The sequence below is a fragment of the Esox lucius genome, chromosome 24 (genome assembly GCF_011004845.1).
Source record: "Esox lucius isolate fEsoLuc1 chromosome 24, fEsoLuc1.pri, whole genome shotgun sequence".
In the NCBI taxonomy this organism is placed as follows: domain Eukaryota; kingdom Metazoa; phylum Chordata; class Actinopteri; order Esociformes; family Esocidae; genus Esox; species Esox lucius.
The window spans coordinates 17,876,989-17,888,776 of NC_047592.1; the positions used below are offsets into that span (position 1 = coordinate 17,876,989).

At 39.5% G+C, this 11,788-nt stretch overlaps 1 protein-coding gene across 3 annotated transcripts; it reads left to right on the plus strand.

Moving 5' to 3' along the window:
• Nucleotides 1-2,130: 2,130 nt before the first annotated feature.
• Nucleotides 2,131-8,918, plus strand: LOC105026768 (C-type lectin domain family 4 member E). Of its 3 annotated transcripts, XM_010898449.4 has the most exons (9): nt 2,132-2,274; nt 2,487-2,595; nt 3,267-3,341; nt 3,583-3,729; nt 4,194-4,250; nt 5,904-5,987; nt 6,762-6,904; nt 7,608-7,732; nt 8,360-8,918. In XM_010898449.4, exons 1-9 carry the CDS (start codon nt 2,194-2,196, stop codon nt 8,538-8,540), a joined length of 1,002 nt encoding a protein of 333 aa, XP_010896751.2. In that variant the 5' UTR covers nt 2,132-2,193; the 3' UTR covers nt 8,541-8,918. The 3 variants fall into 3 exon arrangements, with proteins under 3 accessions (XP_010896752.2, XP_010896751.2, XP_010896753.2); XM_010898450.4 differs by lacking the exon at nt 5,904-5,987 and having other exon boundaries at nt 2,131-2,274; XM_010898451.4 differs by lacking the exon at nt 3,583-3,729 and having other exon boundaries at nt 2,133-2,274.
• Nucleotides 8,919-11,788: the final 2,870 nt, after the last annotated feature.

Consider the following 11,788-nt stretch of genomic DNA (forward strand, 5'->3'; position numbering starts at 1 on the left):
AAGGGATGTAACAAGAAAATACTTGAGATGACATCATTGCTGAGTCTGGTTTTACCCCATTCAGGTAGATGTACAGTCAATTTAAGTAAGCATTCATTATTGCAATCCACCCTCCCACCCAGACAACATATATACCTATGTGAGAATCTTGTTTTTACTGTTATTTAACCAGCTAAGACAACTCCGAACCAATTCTCATAAATGAAAACCTGGCCAAAAAAGGCATTTTTAAAGCTTTGGTAATTGTTAGTGTAGTTAGTTAAGGTGGAGGGGCTTTGGTAATTGTTAGTGTAGTTAGTTAAAGTGGAGGGGCTTTGGTAATTGTTAGTGTAGTTAGTTAAAGTGGAGGGGCTTTGGTAATTGTTAGTGTAGTTAGTTAAGGTGGAGGGGCTTTGGTAATTGTTAGTGTAGTTAGTTAAAGTGGAGGGGCTTTGGTAATTGTTAGTGTAGTTAGTTAAGGTGGAGGGGCTTTGGTAATTGTTAGTGTAGTTAGTTAAGGTGGAGGGGCTTTGGTAATTGGTTGTCTAGCACTGTGAATGTGGCAAGGGCCATTTGACCAGAGGGCAAAGGACACAGTAATGAAAATTAAAGGGGGGGGACTTTTGACGAAGAGGGTAGTAGTGGGGTGAATTACATCTTATTTACGTAGGAGCTTTTAAGTGGCAAGTCTATAGAATACAGCAGAATACAGTAGAATACAGTAGAATACAGTAGAATACAGCAGTCAAGGATTGGCAGGACAGTCATTCTTATGCAGCAGTGTAGATCAAGGATGCCTTGTTGGGGAACAAAATCATATTCAGAATCCAACTTTGGATTAAAGGTGGGTGACGTATTGAATGAGAGCGAACAGTCAAGCCATATTCCAATGTGTTGACAATTTTGCTCCGTCCTTTTTAGGGTGAGGATGTCTGAAGGCAGGCTGAGGTAGGCTCTTATTCAGGGTCACACATTAACTTCTGTTTTGGGGGGAAATAAGGAGTAGATGTTGGTTGAAGAAGGCTTTTTTAAAGCTGTGTTGTGGGCTGGACAGCACAGTATTTTGTGAGTATTTTGTAAGACAGTTATATACATAACAGTGTCATCGTGGATGAGAAATTCACCGGCAGAGAGTCAGCTCAAGAATCAAACTTTGGGGAAGCAAGCAAGCTAGTTTATTTATATAGCACAATTCATACACAGAAGCAATTCAGGGTGCTTTATAATGAAATGAAATATATAAAAATGCTATAGAATAAAAACGGATTGTTACAATTCTCTAACCACCCTCCAGGGGGACTCTCCATCCCGGTATCTCAATCTTGGATGAGCCCGTCAGTCCCTTTTTCAGATCATCTCGAGCATCAACATTTTGTCTCCAGGGGGACATTTATACCATGTCTGCATATGCATTCTATCCATCCCAGAAGCCTTTGTGATCTGAAAAACCCTGTGGGACTCAAAGCAGTGGATTAACTGCTTGTCGACCAGTATTAAATATATTCAGACAGCATGGGGAGGATTGAGATCTAACGGTCATGGTCAAACTTGTTCACAACCTCAAAAAAGAGGAAATACAGCAGCACCTTTCCAATCCTGTGTGGGATTACAGATTACAGTTACAGTGAGTAAGTTTAACAGGTTCATTTTCACAGGGGAACAGAAATGGACACAGTAAAACAGGTTCCAGATCATGGAGCCCACCAAATTTTGAAGGGGCCTTCTAAAGCTTTTTCCACCTTGTTCACCAGTAGTGATGGCCATTCGAGGCTTCATGGCCGTTCTTCTAGCAGCAGGATATTATGCCAGCAGCACTAACTCAGATTTTCTTTTTCAAAATAAAAGCCAACATTGAAAAATATAAGGCAATATAGTTAACAATTTATACTTTCAATCTAGTTTTCTATTTAATGTCCGTTCCAATGTCGTTCTTGTCTGTACTTTTTTAACAGATTGTTAACTATATTGCCTAATCAATTTCAACCATGGCTTTTATTGTGATAAAGAAAATCTGAGTGTTGCCAGCATAATATCCTGCTGCTAAATAACGCCAATGAAGCCTCGTTTGGCCATGACTATTCACCAGTATTGGTTGAAACTGAGTGTACTCTAAAGGAGAACTCTACCACAGGAGAGATGATAACGCCCACATCCACATGCAAAGGGCTTGTGGATGGTATCGTTCCTTGGTGTCTAGGTCACCAACACACTAAAATGCTCCGCAAACACCCAGAGGTTGTGAGGAAAATGCTTCAGAGCCTCTTCCATGTTAGGAGGCGGAAAAGCTCTGGCAAGGTTGTCAAAACGTGTTTTTGGTTGTGTTCAGATTTTTTTGTTCATGTCATGCATTTCAGGATAATTGGTTATGTGTTTGTGTGTTTTGTGTTTGTGTGTTTTGTGTTTGTGTGTTTGTGTGTTTTGTGTTTGTGTGTTTTGTGTTTGTGTGTGTGAGTGACTGAGGGCACGTGTATGTTGTTAAGGACCCTTCTTCCCCTTTTGGTCTCCAGTGTGAAAGAGGAGTTGAAGCGGTGAGAATGGCTGAAATGATCTACTCCAATGTTACCTTCACTCCGCATCCGAACCGAGACGCTGGGCTACGAAGTAACGTTAATGAAGGTGAGCCTCTCTATGTTATCCTTCCGTCGTTTTAAACAAGTTTATAAGACACCGTGGCCACCGTCATCTTTTTCAGCTGCATGGCTTCATCACATAATCTATGAACCAAGTGCTGTCAGAGTAGAGAAGAGATATGTGAGACATATTTTGGGTTTGTGCAGTGCATATAGTTGGAGACATTGGAGAATACTTATGTGGGATAACTTAATTATATATAGTGCAAAACTTTAGTTTTATTCATTTCATTGCATTTTTATTTCATACAACTGGGTCTATAAGGCTTCATAAATGTTATGAAGGATATGTATTGTAATTGTGCAATGTAAAGCAAAAAAGCTGACAGTAACAAGAAAAATAGTGTTATTTGTCAAACTGGCCATCTCACTCTGTTAATCAAACATCAGTTTTAATGTGTTTTCTTTGTTTTTAGTTAGTATTAGTAATAAGTACATATACAGATTGTTTTAAGTTAAGTGAAATTTTCTTATTAAATATTGTAGCTTTTGTGTAGTTACCATAAAAGTAGGTGAAGTAGTTTGCATGTTGGGATAGGCAGTCAAAGTACTGTAACGTACTGGAGTGAAAAAAAAATGTATGGCGAAATATAGCGGTACATTGCGAAGGAAAAACAAAGGCAATCCATCTCTTCCTTCCTCTTCATGTAATCATAGCAATGGAACATGAGGAGGATGTCACATACTCTGAGGTCAGAACTGGAGCTGGACAGCAGGCGAATGCTCAGAAAGGTGAGCAAAGATAGCCAAAGAACTCTGATAGAACCCTTTTTTACAGTGTACTGTTGACTAGGTGTAACATTAAAGGGATATTTAAGTTTTTAGAATGTTAGACCAACATTTTCAATATATTTTAGTGTAGAAGCATCATCCAGGATAGTTGTTTAGGTCAATGTTCCTTTTCTGAGATGTATTTGTCTGAATAAAGCTACAACAACCAAAGTGGAAAAAGTGATCTCCATTCCTTTTCCAGAAAGCAACCCCTCCTCTGGTAACCCCTCTGCTAAAGTGGGGTCAAAGGTTGTGACTACTGAGAAAGAATCTGCTAGGGTCACTTTTGTGAGCCTGGTGTGTCTTTGTGTTATACTGCTAGTCCTGTCCATCACTCTGGGAGTCCTCTGTGAGTACAGAACCATTTACCTGAATTGACCCTTTTTACTGAACCAAACAGAGCTGTACTGTGCTGGCCTGGTTACTAATCCAACAGAGTTGCTGGAAAGCCGTGATAAAGGACAAACGTCCTGTGGTCTTGAATGATTTGCAAAGATTATATCAGCACTGGTGTGGTTACTGTCAGGAAGAGGACACTTGCCTTATTACGCTTCCTTCTTTCATCACGGTTGTTTGCCACTGATTGGCCCTCCAAGTGCAAGGGTGCTGGAAAGTACTTCCTGATTTATTAAACAGTGTTACAAAAATCATGACAGTTTTGCCACACTTGTTTCGGAGGACACGTACCGCTGTTTGACTACCCCAAGCCACGATTAGGAAAGGCAATAAATGTGAATTGGACATGATGTTATAGGTTGGCTCGATAGTGTGAAACATCAGAACCTTAATCTTGTGCCCTTGTCTTTGTTGCAGATGCTGAGGAGGCTCGCAGTCGTGCTGCCGTTGCCCAGATGATGGAGAATCTAACAGGTCAAAAAAGATCTATGAACCAGTATTTGCACCTCTCATAAATGTATGTCCTTGATATTGCTCTGTAAAGGGACAGTTTGTCAGTGGACAAATGCTCATATACAAAAACCGTCTGATGGCCATCTCAGTTACATTCTCAAGGTTAGGTTTATATTTAAAGTACAATATTGAAAAGACCAGTTTATGAAAAAAAGGAATATGAATTGAGCATTCAAGTTAGGGTTTTCCAAATCTCTCTTTGAGCCCACCCCCAGATTTTTCACACCTGATATCATTAGTCAAATAATCATCAAGCTTTGACCAATTACATCAGGTGTTGTGCCAATGGAAGGGGGGGGGTAAAAACTGGCCTGAGGTATGTATTGGCTGTGGTCCAATCGCTGAGCTTTTAGACTCCAAGCCCACTTAATTCTTATCGAAAATGAATGCAGTTTCAGTCCAACTCAAAAAAGCTGCACCCTCCGCCCTTGATTTAGCATGAGGGAATGGGTAAACCACTTTGTTCACTTGGCTTGATATCTCTTGGGTTGATATATCCCACAATTTAACTTAATTCAACTTAATTGAATCAACACAATCTATCTATTGTCCGAGTCTAAACTCATTGGTCAGACTCACTGCAAATGACATAGATATCTAACTCCAATCATCACTCTCCCTTTCCAGGGCAAGTAACCTCACATGTTCACTTGGACATGACAATGTAAAAATTTCAATTCTAGGGACACGGACTGCTTCATGTTTCAACTGCAGCCACTGTATATGTGTTGTCTCTTGGAAAGAGCCGTAAATGTGTGGGCCTGACTTTGCTGCCAAAGACAAGAGACTGACAGTCAGTAATTACCTTGACATACTGTCTCTTAAGAGTAAAAGCCATGATAAAAATCTTGGAGTAATTATGGATTCTGATGTGATATTCAATAGCCACATAAAATGAATAACAAAATCAGCCTATTACCACTTTAGAAACATAACTGGAATTAGAGTATTTATGTCCAGACAAGATCTAGATCAACGTAGCTGTGCTTTCATCTCCAGTATGTTGGACTACAGAAATGACCCATTTTCAGGTCTCTCTAAAGAAGCCCCCGGAAAACCGCCGCTCATTCAGGATGCTGCTGCTTGAGTTCTAACAAAAACTAAGAAAGCTGAACATGTTACACCAATTCTTAGGTCTGTTCACCGGCTCCCTGTTTCTCTTAGAATTGATTTTAAGATACAACTCATCTATAAATCATTGAACGCTTCAGGGCCAAATTACATGTTAGACCTTTTCTCTCAGTGTGAACCATGTAGACTCCTCAGGTCATCAGTGTCTGTTCTGCTAACGGTTCCCAGAGTAAGGAAAAAGGCTGGTGAGGCAGTGTATAGTCATTATGCCGTGTAGAGTTGAAACAACCTGCCAGAAAATCTTAAATTTGCTCCAACACTGACCACATTTAAATCTATACTATAAACCTTATTGTTTTCATCTGCCTTCTATAAAATAAATTGTTTTATTATTTTTATATATTTTTCTAATATAAAGCACTTTGAATTGCCATGTGTATGAAATGTGCTATACATAATAACTTACCTTGCCTGAATTATGTTTGCCAGATGCCCTATATTATTGCTTGAGTTCAACAGAAATGTCTTCATATCTGTTTGTAGTCCGTAAAGAGCTGTTATCCTCAGAGCTGCAACACTGTGAGAAGAACCTTACGGAGTTCAGCAACAACCTGACAGCCATCAAAGGTCAGCTCTATATACTTGTTTTACCTTACGGAGGTCAGCAACAACCTGACAGCCATCAAAGGTCAGCTCTATATACTTGTTTTACGTTTTAGTCAATCCGCAGACACTCCAATCTAGAGAGACTTACAGGAGCAATTAGGGTTAAATGCCTCGCTCAAGGATGTAACGTCTCACTTTACATTTTTTATTCCGTTAAAAAATACAATAAGAAAACATCTAAAGATTAAAAGTGGGAAGCTATAAGGCTAAACAGTGTTGTTAAGTTTAAGTGCTCAGTCATTGGCACGTGAGAAGAGAAAGTGTTTTTAACATGGATTTAAAAGTTGATAAATTTTAGGCACGTCTAAGATCTTCTAGTAGTTTATTCCTGTTTTGTACAGCATAAGTGCCAAACGCAGCTTCTCCATGTTTAGTTTGGACTCTGGGCTCTTCTAGCTGACCTGTGTTCATGGATCTAAGAGGCCTGCTCGATTTATATTCTGCAAACATATCAGAAATGTATTTGGGTCCTAAACCATTCAGAGATTTATAAACTAAAAGCACCACTTTTAAATCTATTCTGTAACTGACTGGAAGCCAATGCAAAGATTTAAGAACTGTAGTGATGTGCTCTGTTCTCTTGGTCCTGGTTAACTTTCTAGCAGCAGCATTCTGAATGAGCTGCAGTTGTTTTACAGTCTTTTTCAGGAGTCCAGTTAACAAAATGTTTTACCCAAACATTCTAGGCTCATTTAAAAGTCATCAAGATCTGATTGTGTCTTCCCTCTCTCCTAGCGATACGATGTGCCTCTGGCTGGGAGTTCTACAATGGATCATGCTACCACTTCTCTGAAGACATACTGAACTGGGAACAGAGTCAATATGCCTGCATCCGTGAAGGAGGACACCTGGTCATCATAGAGAGTCAGCAGGAGCAGGTATGGAGTAATAAACAGTAAGATAATGTACCATCAGGTATGGAGTAATAAACAGTAAGATAATGTACCATCAGGTATGGAGTAATAAACAGTAAGATAATGTACCATCAGGTATGGAGTAATGAACAGTAAGATAATGTACCATCAGGTATGGAGTAATGAACAGTAAGATAATGTACCATCTGGTATGGAGTAATGAACAGTAAGATAATGTACCATCAGGTATGGAGTAATAAACAGTAAGATAATGTACCATCAGGTATGGAGTTATGAACAGTAAGATAATGTACCATCAGGTATGGAGTAATGAACAGTAAGATAATGTACCATCAGGTATGGAGTAATGAACAGTAAGATAATGTACCATCAAGTATGGAGTAATAAACAGTATAATAATGTACCATCGGGTATGGAGTAATGCACAGTAAGGTAATGTACAATCGGGTATGGAGTAATGCAAGATAACATTTGATCAGGTACAGAATAATGAACACTAAGATAATGTACAGTTACGTATGGAGTAATGAACAGTAAGATAATTTACTCACACACAAAGTACAGATCCAATCAGGACAAAAAAGCTTTCTGTTAAAAAGGCCTACAAATCAAATTTGTTGAAGTTAATTATTGAGCTGTAGATGTAATATTTGTAGGATGTTCTACTGGTGTTTCCTTCTCTGCATCATCTGTCTCTCCTCTAAAGAACTTCATAAGACTGAAAGTGGGAAACATGAATGACCAAAACAACTACTGGATTGGAATGACAGACATGAAGGAGGAGGGAGTTTGGGTCTGGATGGACAATACACCCCTTAATAAGAGCATCAAGTAAGGACATGTGGCACAACACGTGCACATGGATAAACTAAAAAAACACTTTTATATTATACTCGTGAAGATTTTTAGAGGACCAACAATCGATTTTCCTTCTAGAATTTCCTAGGGGTGTAGATTTTGGAGGAGGTGGGGGTTCATGACCGACCCCCTGAAATATTACAGGAAGTTCAAATGACTGCCCTGGAAAAGAGTGAAAATCCCGAAACCCAAGACCTTGACCCCCCAACGTGCAACACAAACCTAGAAAAACGACACCCTTCATATGCCCTTACACAGGGTGGGCCTTTAACCTGTTGGTCTTCACCTGCACTAATCCCTACCAAAAACCATTAAACTCACCTTAACCCCTAATATCACAACCTACCCCCTAACTGTAATGTGGCCATATTGCTTGAGACGACCAGCTCCTCGCAGGTTAAGTAACACAGAAACAATCACACAGCCACAAACACACAGCCAAACACCCACACACACACAGCCACGCACACACAGCCATAATCTGCCACCCTCACACAACCACCTCACTCATTAGAATTATTATATAGTTTTATATCCCACGTGTTTCCTTCTGTGGTTACATACTGTATGGAGTAATGGTTTATCTCCTCCCTGTTCTAGGTACTGGGATCTAAACAATGGAACACATGTCAGTGCCTTTCCAGAACCAAATGACTGGAAGCCAGGTGAAGACTGTGCCCAAATGGGTCAGCGCTGTTCTGGTCAAATCAGTTGTTGGTTAGACAATGCATGTGATAAACCATCTAAGAGAATCTGTGAGAGTCGTGCGGTCAGATCATAATCCTTCCTTAAGGAGAATGATGAGATGTATAACCGGTACTAGACTGGATGTTGTTGAGAAGTAAGTCACGGCCATTTCCCAGATGCAGATGGGACCGTAGGCAATGGATTATTGAATGTTTTTTAGGAGATGAATAGGTCTGTTTTCAAGAACCATTTCATATGATTTAGAATCCACAGTTATTTACTACATTTAAGCTTTTGTGAATGGAACTGGTATTTCTGCTGTGGTCTTGTACTCTGCCTCAATAGTGGGACCACATAGCTAGATGGATGTGACAGATCCTACTGAAATGAATAGCTTTTCTAGTTATAGCATGTTCTTTCTGATATTTATTATTATAGATTGTTTTGTATTATTTTAATTAAATTACCTGATCAATGATTTCCTAGTCTGTTTGAACTTGGTAATAACAATGTGAGTAGATTTTTCAATTTAATCGTTTTTTGCTATATTTATATTTGCTATATTTATATACAAAATGTGTACAATCATAATTTACTGAAATAGTGAAAAAAGAAAACATTTCAGCTTTGCAATTTTCAATTGAATCTCTTAATAATTTCTTTACAATTTCAAATCAGTGTACGAACAATTGTATATTCTCAGAGGAACAATTAAATAAAAACAGTTCCAGAAAAAATTACAAGACCACTGCAATTTTTTCTTTCCTTTTCAAAAAGGTTGAAAAGGAAGGTTTTGAGTGAGGAACAGATGCGTTCAATTTGCAGTGGTCTCTTAATTTTAACCATTCTGGTCCTCACTCAAACCCTTCCTTTCTGACTTTTTTGGAAAGGAAAGAATAAGGTGCAATGGTCTCTTAATGTTTAACAGAATTGTATATCCGTTAGCAGAAATGTCATCCAGGACCACCATGACACCCATTCATTCTGAAATAATTGTCAATCATTCTCCATTAACTCCAATTCTTTCCCCACTGACTCCCAGTGAATCACTCTTGACTTCCATTCATTCCCCGTTGACATCCAATCATTCCCCATTGACCTCTATTAATTTCCCATTGACTTCAATGTGTTCCTCATAAACCCTGATTAATTCCCCATTGACCCCCATTCATTCCCTGTTGACCTCTGTGTTCCCCATAGAGTCACATTCATTCCCCATTGACTTCTATGAATTCCCCATAGACTCCCATTGAATCAGCATTGACTTCCATTCATTCCCCTTTGACCTCAATTAATTCCTCAATGATTTCCATGCGTTCCCCATAGACCCCAATTAATTGCCCCCGATTCATTCCCAATTAACTTCTGTGTTCCCCATAGTCTCCCATTGAACAACCATTGACTCTCATTCATTCTCCATTGGACCCCATTCATTATCCACAGACATGCATTCATTCCCCATTGAACGCCATTCAAATGAACGCCATACTCCCCATTGACTTCTGTGTTCCTCATTGACTCCCATTCATTCCCAATTGACCTCCATTCATTCCCCATTTACTTTTATGCATTCCCAATAGACCCCAATGAATTCCCCATTGCCCCCATTAATTCCCCACAATCCTTATACTGAATCCTTAGACACTTGACCCAAGATGACATATACCGAGCGGCATGAAGATTGGTGCATAGTTCTGGTTGAAGATGATCTTTTTGTGTTTTGAAAAAAAAAAATTTAATGGCAGACTTTATGGGTTCTTGAGGTAAATATGTTCCAATGGTGAAGATGGACCTGTGGGTTGAATTTCAGACCTCTAAGTCAGACCTGCATTAATTCCCCTTTGACCTTCATTCATTTCATATGGAGCCCCATGCATTTGTTGATTATAGCACCACCATCAGGCCGATCATCTTGAAACTTGGTGGAGGCCTTCCTGCCAAGGGCTTTATATGAAGATGCTGGTCATAAAATTTGAATATCATCAAAAAGTTGATTTATTTCAGTAATTCCATTCAAAAAGTGAAACTTGTATATTATATTCATTCATTACACACTGGCTGATATATTTCAAATGTTTATTTCTTTTAAGTGGGATGATTATAACTGACAACTAATGAAAATCCCAAATTCAGTATCTCAGAAAATTTGAATATTACTTAAGACCAATACAAAAAAGGATTTTTAGAAATGTTGGCCAACTGAAAAGTATGAACATGAAAAGTATCAGCATGTACAGCACTCAATACTTAGTTGGGGCTCCTTTTGCCTAAATTACTGCAGCAATGCGGCGTGGCATGGAGTCGATCAGTCTGTGGCACTGCTCAGGTGTTATGAGAGCCCAGGTTGCTCTGAAAGTGGCCTTCAGCTCTTCTGCATTGTTGGGTCTGGCGTATCGCATCTTCCTCTTCACAATACCCCATAGATTTTCTATAGGGTTAAGGTCAGGTGAGTTTGCTGGCCAATTAAGAACAGGGATACCACGGTCCTTAAACCAGGTACTGGTACCTTTGGCACTGTGTGCAGGTGCCAAGTCCTGTTGGAAAAAGAAATCTGCATCTCCATAAAGTTGATCAGCAGCAGGAAGCATGAAGTGCTCTAAAACTTCCTGGTAGACGGCTGCGTTGACCTTGGACCTCAAAAAACACAGTGGACCAACACCAGCAGATGACATGACATGGCACCCCAAACCATCACTGACTGTGGAAACTTTACACTGGACAAGCAACGTGGATTCTGTGCTTCTCCTCCCTTCCTCCAGACTCTGGGTCCTTGATTTCCAAAGGAAATGAAAAATGTACTTTCATCAGAGAACATAACTCAGCAGCAGTCCAGTCCTTTTTGTCTTCAGCCCAGGCGAGACGCTTCTGATGCTGTGTCTTGTTCAAGAGTGGCTTGACACAAGGAATGCGACAGCTGAAACCCATGTCTTGCATATGTCTGTGCGTGGTGGTTCTTGAAGCAGTCCACTCTTTGTGAATCTCCCCCACATTTTTGAATGGGTTTTGTTTCACAATCCTCTCCTGAGTGCAGTTGTCCCTATTGCTTGGACACTATTTTCTACCACATCTTTTCCTTCCCTTCGCCTCTCTATTAATGTGCTTGGATACAGAGCTCTGTGAACAGCCAGCCTCTTTTAATGTATACATTATACAAGTTTCACTTTTTGAATGGAATTACTGAAATAAATCAACTTTTTGATGATATTCAAATTTTATGACCAGCACCTGCATACCAAGCTGGGTTGCAATAGGCTTCATCATCTTGCATTAATGAGCATTTGAATTAAGACCATGCCCACAGGAATTCTCATTGGCTCATATCAGCCATTTCATTAAAGATAC